Raw genomic sequence first — 20,785 nt, forward strand, 5'->3', positions numbered from 1 at the left:
TCAGCCCCATTAAAGAAATGGATGAATTATTGGTAACTATGTATAAAGGTTACTTATCATGAGTCTGGGAACTCAGTCTAACAACACCTAAAATGCTCTATTAAACTGATACTTATCACATCAGTATATCCAGGTTTACTGAAGAACACTTCTACATTTGAAGACTTTAACAATTTGGTGCAAATGAAAGATTCTCATTAAGAGCCTAACTTCATCATACCTGAGGAGACACAATCTACAATCTACAATATGCAACTTGTAGTAAAGCTTGAAAAGAAATCTGATGTTTGGCTAGTAATCTGTATCTTCTAGTCTAGATGCATACTGCTCTTATCTCCCTTGCAAGCATAATGTTGAAATATAATGTTAAACATCTATCACAACTTACATTTCCTTCTCATGTTGGAGTGGATCATCTCTCTATCTAGCATCATATTTCTTGGATCATCCCTTTAACTATTATCTTATTTCTGTCTTCAAATGGTCTATACTCCTTCATGTTTTGTCAGTTTGGATAAAAACTCATTGCTTGGGCCTTGATAGATTAGGGTTGAATGTTCATACAGTACTGGCAGGAGTCTTTTCAACAAAAATACAGATTCTAAGACATAAAATTTTTGATTTGTAAGAGACTGGTTACAGGTTTTTGGGTACAAGAATCTAATTTTGTATCAAAAGATCCCCCCCTCTCAAATGACAACTACTCCAATATGTTCTGCCAAATTTACCAATGAAAGATGACCATAATGTGGTACAGGTACACCACCAATTTTCTGCCACTCTTGGTTCCAAAGCCTTGCCGGATTAACCATTTTGCTGAACCAACCGTGGTCACATAATAATTCATCAACACACCTCTAACCCACTAATCATACATCTCCCATGTGTCTAAAGTATACCATGGACAGCTAGAAATTTAAATCAAACAAATATTTAATGTTTAAGCACCCTAAGATGGTAAGTCTGTCCTTAGATTGTTTGAATCCTGTGGGGTCTTCTTCATCTTCTGTTGTGAGTGTTTTCCTAGGTGTGCATCACTAGAATAATAAAGTTTCATCTGCACCTGCTTAAGACTGAGGTGCTCATCAGCTACGAGTTTTGCAAATTCGTCCACATACCTTGCAGTTCCTTCGTGGTTTGCAGACCACTTTTCTCTGCACACTTTATTCATGGAAAGTCCATAACGCTTCTTGAATCTTTGAAGCCATCCTTCACTATAGTCACGCTCATTTTGTAATTCAAGTTCTTTATGGAAAAACTTAGCCTGCCCCATTATCATGCTACCTGACAAGTCCACTCCATCACTCCAATACTGTCGAAACCATTCCATCATCACTCGATCGTGCTCAGTGCTCTTACCATCTTTCATAGTACTTCTAATCGTCATTTGCTTCTTGGAATCGGTCTGCATAATTTCAATATTTTCTCCCTTGGCTTCTTTACATCATAAACAGTTGATGAACCATGCTGTAGATGTCACACAGCTTACGCATCGAAACACCACGGTACATTTTTTCAACAGTTCTACTTTATCTTGGATTGATATGGACTGGTGTTTACGTTTGACACCACAAATGACACTCTCATACGTCTTAGACGCCATAGCTAGGGTTAAATTTAAGCAAAATAAGCTAAGAGTCTCACAAAATTGCAGTAACACCCCAAAAAGTGCACTGTAAAGAATGTAAATAAGCACGCCCTACACATGCCATCTGCGGCCGCCCAGTAAACTAGTCTCGTGGCCGCAATAATTTCAAGTTCCCTCATAATTTTGTTCGAACCAAAAGAGGTGCCGAACCATCAGTTGCCGGAAAATTGCTGGTGTACCTGTATCAACTAGTTCCATCCTCTAAATTCTTGTGCATGATATGATATTAGTACATTTTCATTTTGTGCTGTACTTCAATTTCTATTTTGTGTGATGGTATTGAAGAGGACAGCATGTATTTAAACAAAAGGATTTAAAATGCATATTTCCTCTTTCAAGCACCAATGAGAAACAAAAATAAGATTTGCAACTTCTGTACTGACTCTTGCAAAAACAATACAAAAGAAAATGTTTAACCCATTCACAAATGTTGTCAAGATAATTCAAGTCAATAGCTGTTCTATTCTGCACACTGTTGAGTTAATTCAGGGCTTATGAAAATGCTGCTAGACCTTAAGCATGCAATAAATACAGGCTTTACAGACAACAGACATATTCTTCAAGTGCTACCATCATATGGGCACACATTCTGCTCCCAGTACAAGAATATCAAGTTACAGTTGCAGATGAGACAGCAAATGGACAGAGAACAATTAAAGATCATATTCTTTGGCCATAGCATTCATGATAGCTCATGATAATACAATCTTGACTTGTGGTACTATTTTAAGGATGTTTAAAAGCATTCACACTATTAAAGCAAATCCTTCTTTTCTGATGCTGGATGGGATAAGTCGTCTATTCACTAGGGATCGAAGGGCATCTGTCAAGGTTGTGTTGAATGGGAAATGACTCAACTGTGAAAATTGTTTGGAAATCTAGTGTTTCTCGGAAGTTTCCCATTGCCACCATGAAGAACTCTTCCACCTTTGCTTCAAAAGTGTCAGTGGATACATATAACATATACCTTTGATGATAAAGGTATTGCTGTTAGGAATAAGTGTAAAACCTACTTGAGGATTATTTCACTAAGTGTTGGAGGCAAGTGCAAAGCAGAAACATAAAAAATATATTGCAGTTCTATGGAGAGCTAAAGGTTTGATGATCTCATGAAAAAAAGTATGAAATATGAGTTAGTATACACAGCATTTATACACCTGGAAAAATTAATAAGACAACTAACAAGAATGGTCAGTGAAATGCACAGAAATATCTAAAGAATGGAAAGAAGCAGGTACAGCCTGTCTTGAGTCATCATGGCTCTTTAATTTCTCCCTGGGCAGTTTTACAAAGGATCTTTAATGGAAGTATTGGGATAGGGGTATGACTGGAAAGGCATAAATGTAAAAGAAGAAGTGGGTATGACATATGCAGATCACACTGTGTTAATGGGTGAGACTGTATAGGATATGTAAGACACTATAAGGGAATTTGAAAGTATGTGAGAAAGCAGAATAGAAAGTAGTTGGTAGGCAGCTACCATATTACTGGCACTACCTGCCTGGGTATCAGGAGGGTCGGTGATGGCTCTGTAGTAAGCCAGCACTTCAGTGGTTGTCAAGATACACTCCTTTCACCTAGGTAGCTGTTTCTTCTTTCTGCCTCACCCACACATGGACTATTGGAATTCAGCCCACAAACAAACAATCTCTCCTTGTCACACATAACACATGACAATACTTAACTCACATAACTCATTCTTCCTAACTCTAAATTTTTCTACAGTGAGTGCTATACACTAGCCCTGCCTTCAGGCCGAATGGTAGTTGCAATACAGTGAATAGATAGAAGTAGTAGGTAGGAACATTAAACAGGAGCATTTGGTAGAAACATTACATAGAAGCAGTAGGTAGGACTATTAGGTAAAGTAATAGATTGGAACATCAAGAAGACATTACATAACTGAGGATGGGGGAACATTTGGTAGAAGCCTCTGAAAACACTGCACTAGCCAAGGCCAGTGTCCTGTTAAAGATGAGGCACTGGAGTTCACTAGTTATGGAGAATCTCATGGACACCCCCTTGAAGGAGTTCCCAAAGAGAATGGGCATCAGAGATAATGATAGATATAGATAGTGAGACACTATCTAAAGGTGGAATTTTGTTGCAGTTAGTAGTTAGCAGGCAGCCAATGACCAGCGAGGTATATTACCAGTATTACCCACCTGAGTATCAGTAAGGTTAGTGACACCTGCTTTGTGAGCCAGCACTTCAGCACTTCTCAAGCTGCACTCCTCTGACTTAGGTAGCTGACTTTTTCTGCATCACCCACATGTGGACTACTGGCATGTGGTCCTCATGCATACAATCTCTACTTGTCTAACATAACACTTGACAACACTAAACTCACACAGCTCATTATTCGTAATTCTAGATTTTCCTGCGGAGAGCAAATGAGCTAGCCCTGCCTTTTGGCAAAATGTTAGGAGCAACTGATAGATGTAGTAGGTAGGAACATTTAGGCAAAAGCATTAAGTAGAAAGAGTAGGTAGGAACATTTAGGCAGGAACATAAGGTAGAAACAGTTGGTAAAAGTTAGAGATAGGAACATTAGGCAAAAGTAGTCAATACAAAAATTAGAAAGGAATCTCTGAAAACACTGCACTAGAGTTGCCCTTTGCCAGTGGCCTGTTAAGGGCAAGGCACTAAAGGTTGAGAAGCAGCACTGGAGTTCACTAGTTATGGAAGCTCTATAGCCATGGCCACCCACATAAGGGAGTTCTAGTTGGGAACAAGCATCATGGATAGAGATGGAGAGAATTTTGCGTGAAAAATGGGAGATAATGGTAAATCTGCACTTCATGGTCAAGGCACTCTTGAGATAAGAACTGCAGTGTTTGAGGTATCATCAGATGATTAGATTGAAAGGGTTCCAGAGGTCTGCATATTCTAGCTGATTTAGTTTTGAAGATGGTTAAATGGATGAAAGATACAAGAATCTGGGAATGTGTTAAAGAAAATGGGAGTATGCTGTCACAAAACTTAAGATGGGGAAGATAAGAATCTGCATGTTTGGAAGGATTTCCTGATCAGCATAACTAAGCATACATTCATGCTGGGAGTGAAACATAGGTGTACAATATGATGATTGTGATTAAAATTCATACATAGATTTTCCTAAAATGTGAATTAAGAAAAGCTGACAGAGTAAGAAATTAAGATAAATCAAACTCAGCAACAAAAAAAAGGAACAGATTTAAAAAAGAAGGATGAAATACTAAGATAGGTTGAACCTACAGCATGGCAGGAAAATAAAGTGAGGTATTACATATGGGGTAAAGATTGAAGCAAAAAGGAACATTCGAAGTAGTTTAAGAGCAAAATGGCAGAGGGCAGACTCTATGCTGGCCACCTTGCATGAGAGATAAAGGCTGCATTTTCATATATCAATAAATAGATTCATTATCCTTTACACTTCTGTTCAATGATTTCCATGCCACAGTCTAATGTTGTTGCAACATACCAACTGTCTAGTAAAACATAAAATGGAATGATGCAGCTGGCATTAAACTCATCAGACTATGACTTCCTGGTAAGACAGAATGGACAATCATGTGCATTTGAATGACCTTGAAGGCACATATCTATAGATTTAAATCTGATGAATCAGATTACAAGGAGATTGCTCTAACTACTTGGTCACCTTGCAACTTTAATAACAGCTGCTACAGAGGCATGGTTTCAGCTACTGGACTTAAAGAATTATAATATACACAGTCTCACCAAGTCATACCCAATACTTAACTTTGGAACAAGCATAAATCTGTATTCTAAGATCTGTTGTAATTAATAGTTACTATTATCACCAAGTTTTGTAATATTTCAACTGTGTTTTCTGTCAAATGGCTTCCTAAACTGAGTAACCCAATCATTATCATTTTCTTGTAATACATGTCTCTTATTTCCCACATGAGTGAGGTAGCATCAAGAGCAGATGACAGAGCCTTAAAGGAAAATTCCTCACTCGGCTCCTTGCTACATTCCTCTTTTTGAAAAGTAATGAGGGAACAAAGGATTTTAAGCACCTGCTCCCATCCCTCTTAGTCACCTTGTACGTTATGCAGTGACTACATGGACAGTACTCTTTCTTCCCTGATATTTTTCTGTTTTTTCACACCTGAATGCTGCTTCCCGAGCTAGTGGGGTAGAACCAGGAAGCAGACTAAGAAAGACACATCCACTTAAATATACATACATATAAATATATACACAGGTATATATCTATACTAGCTTGCCTTCATTCAATTCTGACACCAACCCTGCCCAGAGGAAACAGCACAAATGCATGAAGGGAAAAATATAACATATACAACCTCTTTTTTTCCCCTATACCAGATTCACAACCCCCAGTGCCAACAAGATAATGCCAGGAAACAGACGAAAAAAGACCACATCTGCTCCCTATCCACATTCAGGCCTAAAAGACCTTTCCATGGTTTACCCCAGACATTTCACATAACCACTTTTCCTTGTTCCCTTCACTTCTGACACATATATCCTCTTTGTCAATCTTTCTTCACTCATTTTCTCCACATATCCAAACCATTTCAATACACCTTCTTCTACTCTCTCAACCACACTCTATTAATTTCCATACATCTATCTTGCCTTTCATTACTTACTCAATCAAAATACCTCACACAACTCCATCTATAGCCCATGCCTCGGAACCATATAATATTGCTGGAACTACTATTCCTTCAAACATTTCCATTTTATTCCTCAGAGGCGACGTTCTTTCTTTCTGCACATTCTTCACCACTCCCAGAATCTTTACCCCCTCCCACATCCTATGACTCACTTCTGCTTCCATAGATCCATTTACTGCAAAGTTCATTCCCAAATATCTAAATCACTTCACTTCCTCCAATATTTCTATATTCAAACTTATATTCCAATTAACTTGTCCTTCAACCCTGCTGAACCTAATAACCTTACTTTTATTTAATCTACATTTAATCTCATCTCTCTCCTTTCACACACTCTTCCAAACTCAGTCATTATCATCTGCATTTTCTCACTCGAACCAGCCACATGTGCTTTATCATTGGAGAACAACAACTGACTCACTTCCCAGGCCCTCTCACCCTCGTGAATTTACCTCCCTCAACACCCCATCCATAAACAAATTAAAAACCATGGTGATAATCACACACCCCTTCCACATAATGACCTTCACTGGGAACCATTCACTTTCCTCTTCCTTTTCGTACACACGACTTAAACCCTTGATCAAAACTCCTCTGCTACTAGCAACTTATCTTCCACGCCATATATTCTCAAGACCTTCCCTAAAGCATCTATCATATGCCTTCTCTAAATATGCCTATCATATGCCTTCTCTAAATGCATAAATGCCACATACACATTCATCTGTTTTTCTAAGTATTTCTCACACATTCTTAAAAGCAAACATCTGATTCACACATCCTCTACCACTTCTGAAACCACACCCTCTCAATCAATATCCTCCCATACAACTTACCAGGCACAATCAACAAAGTTATACCTCTGTAGTTTGAACACTCACCTTTATCCCCTTTGCCTTTATACAATGGCACTATACATGCATTTTGCCAATCCTCAAACATTTCAACCATAATCGATACATAAACTGAATATCCTTAACAACAAATCAGCAACACAGTCACCATCTTTCTAAACAAATTCATGTGCAATACCATCAACTCCTGATGCCTTGCCAAATTTCATCTTCCTCACAGCTTTCACCACCTCTTCTCTATTCATTAAACCACTTCCCATGACTCTCTCACTTCGCATATCACTCCAACCAAAACACTAACTCCATTTCCTCTTCACTTCATCACTACCTATTATCACTTCCCTTATTTATCTCCTTCCAAAACATCATTTTACTCTCCCTAAAGTTAGATGATACTCACTCACCCTAACTCTCATTTGCCCTCTTTTTCAGCCCTTGCAAATTTTCTCTTAACCTCCTGCCACTTTCTCTTATACATCTCCCAATCATTTGCACTCCTTCCTTGTAAGTACTGCCCAAATGCCTCTCTTTTCTCTTTCACTAGCAACTTAACTTGTTCATCCCACCACTCACCTTTTTAATCTACCCACTTCTCACCTTTTGCATGCTACCTGCATCTTGCATGTACCATCATTTCTTTCCTAAATACCTCACATTCCTCACCCACTTCACTCGCTTCATTTGCTCTCATCTTGGTATTTCTCTCTTGGTATTTCTTCACATAAGTATCCTTTCCAAGCTCACTTATTCTCACCAATCTCTTTTAACCAACATTGTTTCCTCTTTTTAAAAAAAAACTACAAAACTTCACCTTCGCCTCCACAAAATAAGTGATTAGACAAGCCACCAGCTGCCCCTCTCAGCACATTTACATCCAAAAGTCTCTCTTTTACATGCCTCATCCAAAAGTTTCTCTTTAACATGGCTATCAATCAATGCATAATCTAATAATGCTCATCGACCATCTATCCTACTCACATACATATACTTTTGAATTTCTCTTTTCAAACCTGGTATTACCAATCACCAGTCTATCTTATAGCATTCAACTCCAAACGCTCTTTACGACTTCCATTCATAACAGTGAATACCTCATGTGAACTATAATACCCTCAAATGTCACACTACTTAACTTCGCATTTAAATCACCCATCACTAATACCTGGTCTTGTACACCAAATTTGCTGACAGACTCACTCAGCTGCTCCCAAAACACTTGAGTCTCATGATCTTTCTTATCATGGCCAGGTGCATAAGCACCCATCTCTTGCCATCCACTTTCAGTTTTACCTATATCAATGTAGAATTTACTTCCTTACACTCTATCACACACTCCCACAACTCCTGCTTCAAGAACAGTTTTACTCCTTCCTTAGCTCTTTTCCTCTCACCAACCCATGACTTTATTCCTAAGACATCTCTAAACAACTCTTCCCCTTTACCCTTAAGCTAAATTTCACTCAGAGCTAGAACTTCCTGGTTTCTTTCCTCAAACATACTACTTATCTCTCCTTTCTTCTCATCTTGGTTACATCCACACAGACATTAAGACACACCAATCTGAGCCTTTAAGGAGGATCAACACTCCCCACCTGGCTCTTTCTTCTGTTTCCTCTTTTCGAAATCAAAATACAAAAAGAGGAGAGTTTCCAGCTTCCCGCTCCCTCCCCCTTAGTTGCTTTCTATGACATGGGGAATATGGGGATAGAACTCTTTCTCTCCTACCTCATTATCATCGTCATCATTATTACTATTATTATTTTTTACTATAACCAACCGCTGTCTCCTGCGTTAGCGAGGTAGCGCAAGGAAACAGCCGTGGAATGGCCTAACCCACCCACATACACATGTATATACATAAACACCCACACACACACACATATATATACATATACATATAGGGTAGAAAGAATACTTCCCACGCAATCCTCACGTGTCGTAGAAGGCGACTAAAGGGGTCGGGAGTGGGGGGCCAGAAACCCTCCCCTCCTTATATTTTAACTTTCTAAAAGGGGAAACAGAAGAAGGAGTCATGCAGGGAGTGCTCATCCTCCTCGAAGGCTCAGATTGGGGTGTCTAAATGTGTGTGGATGTAACCAAGGTGAGAAAAAAGGAGAGATAGGTAGTATGTCTGAGGAAAGGAGCCTGGATGTTTTGGCTCTGAGTGAAACGAAGGTCAAGGGTAAAGGGGAAGAGTGGTTTGAGAATGTCTTGGGAGTAAAGTCAGGGTTTAGTGAGAGGACAAGAGCAAGGGAAGGAGTAGCACTACTCCTGAAACAGGAGTGGTGGGAGTATGTGATAGTGTGTAAAAAAGTAAATTCTAGATTGATATGGGTAAAACTGAAAGTTGATGGAGAGAGATGGGTGATTATTGGTGCATATGCACCTGGGCATGAGAAGAAAGATCATGAGAGGCAAGTGTTTTCGGAGCAGCTGAATGAGTGTGTTAGTGGTTTTGATGGACAAGACCAGGTTATAGTGATGGGTGATTTGAATGCAAAGGTGAGTAATGTGGCAGTTGAGGGAACAATTGGTATACATGGGATGTTCAGTGTTGTAAATGGAAATGGTGAAGTAAATGGAAATGGTGAAGAGCTTGTAGATTTATGTGCTGAAAAAGGATTGGTGATTGGGAATACTTGGTTTAAAAAGCGAGATATACATAAGTATACGTATATATGTAGGAGAGATGGCCAGAGAGCGTTATTGGATTATGTGTTAATTGATAGGCGCGCAAAAGAGAGACTTTTGGATGTTAATGTGCTGAGAGGTGCAACTGGAGGGATGTCTGATCATTATCTTGTGGAGGCGAAGGTGAAGATTTGTAGGGGTTTTCAGAAAAGAAAAGAGAATGTTGGGGTGAAGAGAGTGGTGACAGTAAGTGAGCTTGGGAAGGAGACTTGTGTGAGGAAGTACCAGGAGAGACTGCGTACAGAATGGAAAAAGGTGAGAACAAAGGAGGTAAGGGGAGTGGGGGAGGAATGGGATGTATTTAGGGAAGCAGTGATGGCTTGCGCAAAAGATGCTTGTGGCATTTGAGAAGCGTGGGAGGTGGGTCGATTAGAAAAGGTAGTGAATGGTGGGATGAAGTAAGATTATTAGTAAAAGAGAAGAGAGAGGCATTTAGACAATTATTGCAGGGAAAAAATGCAAATGAGTGGGAGATGTATAAAAGAAAGAGGCAGGAGGTCAATAAAAAGGTGCAAGAGGTGAAAAAGAGGGCAAATGAGAGTTGGGGTGAGAGAGTAGCATTAAATTTTAGGGAGAATAAAAAGATGTTCTGGAAGGAGGTAAATAAAGTGCGTAAGACAAGGGAGCAAATGGGAACTTCAGTGAAGGGGGCTAATGGGGAGGTGATAACAAGTAGTGGTGATGTGAAAAGGAGATGGAGTGAGTATTTTGAAGGTTTGTTAAATGTGTTTGATGATAGAGTGGCAGATATAGGGTGTTTTGGTCGAGGTGAAGTGCAAAGTGAGAGGGTTAGGGAACATGATTTGGTAAACAGAGAAGAGGTAATAAAAGCGTTGCAGAAGATGAAAGCCGGCAAGGCAGCAGGTTTGGAGGGTATTGCAGTGGAATTTATCAAAAAAGGGGGTGACTGTATTGTTGACTGGTTGGTAAGGTTATTTAATGTATGTACGATTCATGGTGAGGTGCCTGAGGATTGGCGGAATGCTTGCATAGTGCCATTGTACAAAGGCAAAGGGGATAAGAGTGAGTGCTCAAATTACAGAGTTTGTTGAGTATTCCTGGGAAATTATATGGGAGGGTATTGATTGAGAGGGTGAAGGCATGTACAGAGCATCAGATTGGGGAAAAGCAGTGTGGTTTCAGAAGTGGTAGAGGATGTGTGGATCAGGTGTTTGCTTTGAAGAATGTATGTGAGAAATACTTAGAGAAGCAAAGGGATTTGTATGTAGCATTTATGGATCTGGAGAAGGCATATGATATAACTGATAGAGATGCTCTGTGGAAGGTATTAAGAATATATGGTGTGGGAGGCAAGCTGTTAGAAGCAGTGAAAAGTTTTTATCGAGGATGTAAGGCATGTGTACGTGTAGTAAGAGAGACAAGTGACTGGTTCTCAGTGAATGTAGGTTTGCGGCAGGGGTGTGTGATGTCTCCATGGTTGTTTAATTTGTTTATGGATGGGGTTGTTAGGGAGGTAAATGCAAGAGTTTTGGAAAGAGGGGCAAGTATGCAGTCTGTTGTGGATTAGAGAGCTTGGGAAGTGAGTCAATTGTTATTCGCTGATGATACAGCACTGGTGGCTGATTCATGTGAGAAACTGCAGAAGTTGGTGACTGAGTTTGGTAAAGTGTGTGAAAGAAGAAAGTTAAGAGTAAATGTGAATAAGAGCAAGGTTATTAGGTACAGTAGGGTTGAGGGTCAAGTCAATTGGGAGGTAAGTTTGAATGGAGAAAAACTGGAGGAAGTAATGTGTTTTAGATATCTGGGAGTGGATTTGGCAGCGGATGGAACCATGGAAGCGGAAGTGAATCATAGGGTGGGGGAGGGGGCTAAAATTCTGGGAGCTTTCAAGAATGTTGGAAGTCGAGAACATTATCTCGGAAAGCAAAATTGGCTGTTTGAAGTAATAGTGGTTCCAACAATGTTGTTTGGCTGCGAGGCGTGGGCTATGGATAGAGTTGTGCGTAGGAGGATGGATGTGCTGGAAATGAGATGTTTGAGGACAATATGTGGTGTGAGGTGGTTTGATCGAGTAAGTAATGTAAGGGTAAGAGAGATGTGTGGAAATAAAAAGAGTGTGGTTGAGAGAGCAGAAGAGGGTGTTTTGAAATGGTTTGGTCACATGGAGAGAATGAGTGAGGAAAAATTGACCAAGAGGATATATGTGTCAGAGGTGGAGGGAACGAGGAGAAGTGGGAGACCAAATTGGAGGTGGTGGAGTGAAAAAGATTTTGAGTGATCGGGGCCTGAACATGCAGGAGGGTGAAAGGCATGCAAGGAATAGAGTGAATTGGAACGATGTGGTATACCGGGGTCGATGTTCTGTCAATGGATTGAACCAGGGCATGTGAAGCGTCTGGGGTAAACCATGGAAAGTTCTGTGGGATGTGGAAAGGGAGCTGTGGTTTCGGTGCATTATTACATGACAGCTAGAGACTGAGTGTGAACAAATGGGGCCTTTGTTGTCTTTTCCTAGTGCTACCTCGCACACATGAGGGGGGAGGGGGTTGTTATTCCATGTGTGGCGAGGTGGCGATGGGAATAAATAAAGGCAGAAAGTATGAATTATGTACATGTGTATATATGTATATGTCTGTGTGTGTATATATATATATGTACACTGAGATGTATAGGTATGTATATTTGCATGTGTGGATGTGTATGTATATACATGTGTATGTGGGTGGATTGGGCCATTCTTTTGTCTCTTTCCTTGCGCTACCTCGCTAACGCGGGAGACAGCGACAAAGCAAAATAAATATATATATAAATACATTTCAACGTATACATATACATACAGACACAGACATATACATATATACACATGTACATATCCATACTAACTGCCTTCAACCATTTCCGTTGCCACCCAGCCAGACAAGAAATAGCATCCCCCCCTCCAGGGAGGCAGCACTAGGAACAGACAAAAAGGCCACATTCGTTCACACTCAGTCTCTAGCTGTCATGTGTAATGCACCGAAACCACAGCTCCCTTTCCATATCCAGGCCCCATAGACCTTTCCAAGGTATACCCTAGATGCTTCACATGCCCTGGTTCAATCCATTGACAGCATGTCGACCCCAGTATACCACATCGTTCTAATTCACTCTATTCCCTGCATGCCTTTCACCCTCCTCTATGTTCAGGCCCCAATCCCTCAAAATCTTTTTCACTCCATCCTTCCACCTCCAATTCAGTCCCCAAATTCTCCTTCTTCCCTCCATCTCTGACACATATATCATCTTTGTCAATCTTTCGTCACTCATTCTCTCCATGTGTCCAAACCATTTCAACACACCCTCTTCTGCTCTCTCAACCACACTCTTTTTATTACCACACATCTCTCTTACACTTTCATTACTTACTTGATCAAACCACCTCACACTACATATTGTCCTTAAACTTTTCATTTCCAACACACCAACCCTCCTTCACTCAACTCTATCTATAGCCCATGCCTCGCAACCATATAGCATTGTTGGAAGCACTATCCCTTTAAACATACCCATTTTTCCTCTCCAAGATAAAAATCTCACCTTCCACACATTCTTCAACACTCCTAGAACCTTCGCTCCCTCCCCCACCCTGTTACTTACTTCCGCTTCCATGGTTCCATCCACTGCTAAGTCCACTCCCTGATATCTAAAACACTTCACTTCCTCCAGTTTTTCTCCATTCAAACTTACCTCCCAATCAACTTGTCCCTCAACCCTACGGTACCTAATAACCTTGCTCTTATTCACATTTACTCTCAACTTTCTTCTTTCACACACTTTACCAAACTCAGTCACCAACTTCAGCAGTTTCTCACCAAGATCAGCCACCAGCGCTGTATCATCAGTGAACAACAACTGACTCGCTTTCCAAGTCCTCTCATCCAGAACAGACTCCATACATGCCCCTCTCTCCAAAACTCTTGCATTCACCTACCTAACCATCCCATCCATAAACAAATTAAACAACCATGGAGCCATCACGCACCCTTGCCACAAACCAATATTCATTGGGAACCAATCACTTTCCTCTCTTCCTACTCATATACATGCCTTACATTATTATCATCATTTTATTATATTTTATTATACTTTGTCACTGTCTCCTGCGTTAGCGAGGTAGTGCAAGGAAACAGACGAAAGAATGGCCCAACCCACCCTCATACACAAGTATATACATACATGTGAACACACGCACATATACATACCTATACATTGCAACGTATACATATATATACACACACAGACATACATATATACACATGTACAAAATTCATAGTCTGCCCTTATTCATTCCCGTTGCCACCCCACCACACATGTAATGAAAACACCCTCCACAGCATGTGCGCGAGGTAGCACTAGGAAAAGATAACAAAGGCCACATTCGTTCACACTCAGTCTCTAGCTGTCATGTATAATGCACCGAAACCACAGCTTCCTTTCCACATCCAGGGCCCACAAAACTTTCCATGGTTTACCCCAGACGCTTCACATGCCCTGGTTCAATCCATTGACAGCACGTCAACCCCGGTTTACCACATCGATCCAATTCACTCTTTTCCTTGCACGCCTTTCACCCTCCTGCATGTTCAGGCCCCGATCACTCAAAATCTTTTTCACTCCATCTTTCCATCTCCAATTTGGTCTCCCACTTCTCCTCGTTCCCTCCACCTCTGATGCATATATCCTCTTGGTCAATCTTTCCTCACGCATTCTCTCCATGTGACCAAACCATTTCAAAACACCCTCTTCTGCTCTCTCAACCACACTCTTTTTATTACCACACATCTCTCTTACCCTTTCATTACTTACTCGATCAAACCACTTCACACCACATATTGTCCTCAAACATCTCATTTCCAGCACATCCACCCTCCCCCACACAACTCTATCTTTAGCCCATGACTCACAACCATATAACATTGTTGGAACCACTATTCCTTCAAACATTTTTTGCTTTCCAAGATAACGTTCTCAACTTCCACACATTTTTCAACACTCCCAGAACTTTCGCCCCCTCCCCCACCCCATGATTCAATTCCACTTCCATAGTTCCATCCGCTGCCAAATCCACTCCCAGATATCTAAAACACTTCCCTTCTTCCAGTTTTTCTCCATTCAAACTTACCTCCCAACTGACTTGTCCCTCAACCCTACTGTACCTAATACCCTTGCTCTTATTCACATTTACTATCAGCTTTCTTCTTCTTTCACACACTTTACCAAACTCAGTCACCAGCTTCTGCAGTTTCTCACATGAATCAGCCACCAGCGCTGTATCATCAGCAAACAACAATTGACTCACTTCCCAAGCACTCTCATCCACAACAGACTGCATACTTGCCCCTCTTTCCAAAACTCTTGCATTCACCTCTCTAACAACCCCACCCATTAACAAATTAAACATCCATGGAGACATCACGCACCCCTGCCGCAAACCTACATTCACTGAGAACCAATCACTTTCCTCTATTCCTACATGTACACTTGCCGTACATCCTCGATAAAAACTTTTCACTGCTTCTAACACCTTACCTTCCACGCCATATATTCTTAATACCTTCCACACAGCATCTCTATCAACTCTATCATATGCCTTCTCCAGATCCATAAAATGCTACATACAAATCCATTTGCATTTCTAAGTATTTCTCACATACATTTTTCAAAGCAAACAACTGATCCACACATCCTCTACCACTTCTGAAACCACACTGCTCTTCCCCAATCTGATGCTCTGTACATGCCTTCACCCTCTCAATCAATACCCTCCCATATATTTTCCCAGGAATACTCTACAAACTTATACCTCTGAAATTCGAGCACTCACTCTTATTCCCTTTACCTTTGTACAATGGCACTATGCAAGCATTCTGCCAGTCCTCAGGCACCTCATCATGAGCCATACATACACTAAATAACCTTACCAACTAGTCATCAATACAGTCACCCCCTTTTTTAATAAATTCCACTGCAATACCATCCAAACCTGCTGCCTAGCCGGCATTCATTTTACGTAAAGCTTTTACTACCTCTTCTCTGTTTATCAAATCATTCTCCCTAACCCTCTCACTTTGCACACCACCTCGACCAAAACACCCTATATCTGCCACTCTATCATCAAACACATTCAACAAACCTTCAAAATACTCACTCCATCTCCTTCTCACATCGCCCCTACTTGTTATCAGCTGCCCATTAGCCCCCTTCACTGATGTTCCCATTTGTTCCCTTGTCTTACGCACTTTATTTACCTCCTTCCAGAACATCTTTTCATTCTCTCTATAATCTAATGCTACTCTCTCGCCCCAACTCTCATTTGCCCTCTTTTTCACCTCCTGCACCTTTCTCTTGACCTCCTGTCTCTTTCTTTTATACATCTCCCACTCATTTGCATTATTCCCATGCAAAAATCATCCAAATGCCTCTCTCTTCTCTTTCACTAATAATCTTACTTCTTCATCCCACCACTCACTACCCTTTCTAATCTGCTCACCTCCCACACTTCTCATGCCACAAGCATCTTTTGCGCAAGCCACCACTGCTTCCCTATATCCATCCCATCCCCCCCCCCACTCCCCTTACCTCCTTTGTTCTCACCTTTTTCCATTCTGTACTCAGTCTCTCCTGGTACTTCCTCACACAAGTCTCCTTCCCAAGCTCACTTACTCTCACCACTCTCTTCATCCCAACATTCTCTCTTCTTTTCTGAAAACCTCTACAAATCTTCATCTTCGCCTCCACAAGGTAATGATCAGACCTCCCTCCAGCTGCACCTCTCAGCACATTAACATCCAAAAGTCTCTTTTTCGCGTGCCTATCAATTAACACATAATCCAATAGTGCTCTCCGGCCATCTCTCCTACTTACATACGTATACTTATGAATATCTCTCTTTTTAAACCAGGTATTCCCAATCACCAATCCTTTTTCAGCACATAAATCTATAAGCTCCTCACCATTTCCATTTACAACACTGATCACCCCATGTACACCAATTATTCCCTCAACTGCCGCATTACTCACCTTTGCATTCAAATCACCCATCACTACAACCCGGTCTCGTGCATCAAAACTACTAACACACTCATTCAGCTGCTCCCAAAACACTTGCCTCTCATGATCTTTCTTCTCATGCCCAGGTGCATATGCACCAATAATCACCCATCTCTCTCCATCCACTTTCAGTTTTACCCATATCAATCTAGAGTTTACTTTCTTACACTCTATCACATACTCCCACCACTCCTGTTTCAGTATTAGTGCTACTCCTTCCCTTGCTCTTGTCCTCTCACTAACCCCTGACTTTACTCTCAAGACATTCCAAAACTACTCTTCCCCTTTACCCCTGAACTTTGTTTCACTCAGAGCCAAAACATACAGGTTCCTTTCCTCAAACATACTACCTATCTCTCCATTTTTCTCATCTTGGTTACATTCACACACATTTAGACACCCCAATCTGAGCCTTTGAGGAGGATGAGCACTCCCTGCATAACTCCTTACCATTATCATATTATCATTATTACTATTATTACATACACACAAGAATGCAACACAACATATCTTTCTCAACTATCTACCACTACTTATCTAATTTGCATAAAATGTTGAGCTATACCAACCAAAGAGACCCTCAAAACCTGAGGGCAGACCAAAATTTCCATATGATCCAGCCCGATCCTGCATAATTTGATAGAGTAAAAAGCTGGTCAGAGGACGCAGTAACAAGTTGAAAATGGCCATGGCAGCTCCAAACTTCTCAATTCCCGCTGAAATAAAAATGAAATTTATCTTTGAATTTAACTGAACAAAATATAAATATTCTAATTCATAAAACCATTTCCTGAATTTTTATTTGATACTCATAGACAACACTTTCCCTAAAGCAGTGTTTGCATGCTTTAATGCAGCTCCTCATAAGAGTGTTCAAGTAAATATTGTACATTACTTCAATCATTTTTTAATCCTCTTTTGGTAATGCTTTACTGTATGCATTATCCAGATATGATCTTGAAACCTGTCATTATCAAATGCTTAATATTCACATTGTAATCTGCATAAATATGGAAATCATATCAAACAAAGGACCCATTTCCTACAAACCCTTACTTTTTCCACACTGCATTTTGTTCAGATCTTAATTTTGTCCACCTAATATTTCAAACTTTAATTACTGTTTGTGATGCCTCTGTCAAACATTACAACTGATTAGAAATAAAATAGGAAAACAATCTGGATCAATGTAATCATTTGTTTACAATGCTTCACAATCTTACATTAAAAAAACAAGCTGAAGTACTTACTCATATGGGAAGGCCAATAATGTGCAAGATTCACAATGTCAAACAAAATGGCCAAAAGGTTTGTGCACAACGCCTGCAAGGGGAAAAAATACATATTATTGCGCTGGCAGATATTACTCATCAGCATTCAAGACCAAAAATTACATTCAAATAAAGATGCAGCTGTCCCATGGTACACTACATGTGTAGGATAATCTCAAATATTCTCAAAAAAATAGCTCATTAAGTCTGTTTACAGTAGTCTCCCCTCAAAATGGCACTCTTGGGACCTTGATGGTGCTGATTAAGCAAATTTCTGAACATAAACGAAAATGAAATTGACTATTGGAAAATACAGAAAAGTAAAAGTGCTATATTTACACCAGAATAAATAAATTGCATAATGCCTCACACCAGTGTTTCCCAAACTCATGGTCGCAACCCAAATGAGGGTCGCAAGGATGCTCATGAGGGTCACAGGATGGTTTGAAAAAATACAATAAGAAAATAAAAGTAGTTAAATGTACAAAATAGTGCAAATATATTTACACCAAAATTGTGGAATATAAAGCATCATTGAGACTGAAAGAGAAAATAGTTGTAAATAAAGCATTATTAAATGTATGAAAACTCCAGATGCATTCAAGTCTGTTCACATCCATTACTTAAATGCTGAAGCAGCAGGAGCCTGATGCAACCGCAGTGTCACTTCTTACTCACTTCTGGTGTTGCTGTGTTGGATGACTGACATGTTGTGATACACAATTATCACAACGTAAGTTTTGTCTGCCTCTAATTTTTTTATTTACTGTGATCACAAGCTACTTCATGAGTAGAATAGCCATTTAACAGTCTAACAGAGGAAAAGCTTAAGCCTGGAAATTTTACTTAAAGAAGGAAACTTGCTAATCTTTATTGTTAAGATTGGTGTGATAAGGTTGGTCATTTCTACATGAGTGTGTTTTACTATTAAAGTTATCATCACTAAGTATGCAGGTGAGCGCTAGTGATAAGTGAGACAAGTATGTGATAGAACAATGTATGGTGCTGACACTGAGTATTCATATTTGATATTCATCTTAGAATGCATTTGAATACAGTATTTATGTATATTTGTATTCAAACTATCCTTATATCATAGTATTTGCATTTACATTCAAATTCTTGGGCACAGTACTCGTATTCATCTACTAATTATATACATAACTTGACGAATGGGTGCAGACTGCTAATTTCTCTTTGAAAGCATAAAGGTATAGTTGTATACAGTTTTCTGAGAATAATATTCATTATGTATTTATTATTTCTTTTTTTCTTTTTTTTTTTTTTTTGCCGCTGTCTCCCGCGTTTGCGAGGTAGTGCAAGGAAACAGACGAAAGAAATGGCCCAACCCACCCCCATACACATGTATATACATACGTCCACACACGCAAATATACATACCTACACAGCTTTCCATGGTTTACCCCAGACGCTTCACATGCCTTGATTCAATCCACTGACAGCACATCAACCCCGGTATACCACATCGCTCCAATTCACTCTATTCCTTGCCCTCCTTTCACCCTCCTGCATGTTCAGGCCCCGATCACACAAAATCTTTTTCACTCCATCTTTCCACCTCCAATTTGGTCTCCCTCTTCTCCTCGTTCCCTCCACCTCCGACACATATATCCTCTTGGTCAATCTTTCCTCACTCATTCTCTCCATGTGCCCAAACCATTTCAAAACACCCTCTTCTGCTCTCTCAACCACGCTCTTTTTATTTCCACACATCTCTCTTACCCTTACCTTACTTACTCGATCAAACCACCTCACACCACACATTGTCCTCAAACATCTCATTTCCAGCACATCCATCCTCCTGCGCACAACTCTATCCATAGCCTACGCCTCGCAACCATACAACATTGTTGGAACCACTATTCCTTCAAACATACCCATTTTTGCTTTCCGAGATAATGTTCTCGACTTCCACACATTCTTCAAGGCTCCCAGAATTTTCGCCCCCTCCCCCACCCTATGATCCACTTCCGCTTCCATGGTTCCATCCGCTGCCAGATCCACTCCCAGATATCTAAAACACTTCACTTCCTCCAGTTTTTCTCCATTCAAATTCACCTCCCAATTGACTTGACCCTCAACCCTACTGTACCTAATAACCTTGCTCTTATTCACATTTACTCTTAACTTTCTTCTTTCACACACTTTACCAAACTCAGTCACCAGCTTCTGCAGTTTCTCACATGAATCAGCCACCAGCGCTGTATCATCAGCAAACAACAACTGACTCACTTCCCAAGCTCTCTCATCCCCAACAGACTTCATACTTGCCCCTCTTTCCAAAACTTTTGCATTCACCTCCCTAACAACCCCATCCATAAACAAATTAAACAACCATGGAGACATCACACACCCCTGCCTCAAACCTATATTCATTTGTTTATTATACATACTTGCAGTTTCCATGTCAGCGAGGTAGCACCAGTAAACAGCCTGAAGAATGACCCATCCCCTCATATACACATATACATACATATGCAGACATTACATACATACAAATTATTCCTATGAGTCCACGGGAAAAATGAAACACGATAAGTTCCCAAGTGCACTTTCGCGTAATAATCACATCATCAAAGGAGACACAAGACAGAAATATAA

At 40.2% G+C, this 20,785-nt stretch overlaps 1 protein-coding gene across 1 annotated transcript in view; it reads right to left on the reverse strand.

The window, feature by feature from the left end:
* The window catches only part of LOC139754173 (type-1 angiotensin II receptor-associated protein-like), an 88,850-nt gene that overhangs the window by 14,880 nt on the left and 53,185 nt on the right, over positions 1 to 20,785 (reverse strand). Inside the window, exons 4-5 of the mRNA XM_071671361.1 lie at positions 18,143 to 18,215; positions 17,462 to 17,608 (exon numbers count right to left, since the gene is read on the reverse strand). Coding sequence (XP_071527462.1) covers positions 17,462 to 17,608; positions 18,143 to 18,215 — 220 coding nt within the window. The remainder of the gene's footprint in view (positions 1 to 17,461; positions 17,609 to 18,142; positions 18,216 to 20,785) is intronic.

This window comes from Panulirus ornatus, chromosome 16, assembly GCF_036320965.1.
Source record: "Panulirus ornatus isolate Po-2019 chromosome 16, ASM3632096v1, whole genome shotgun sequence".
Taxonomy (NCBI): Eukaryota; Metazoa; Arthropoda; class Malacostraca; order Decapoda; family Palinuridae; genus Panulirus; species Panulirus ornatus.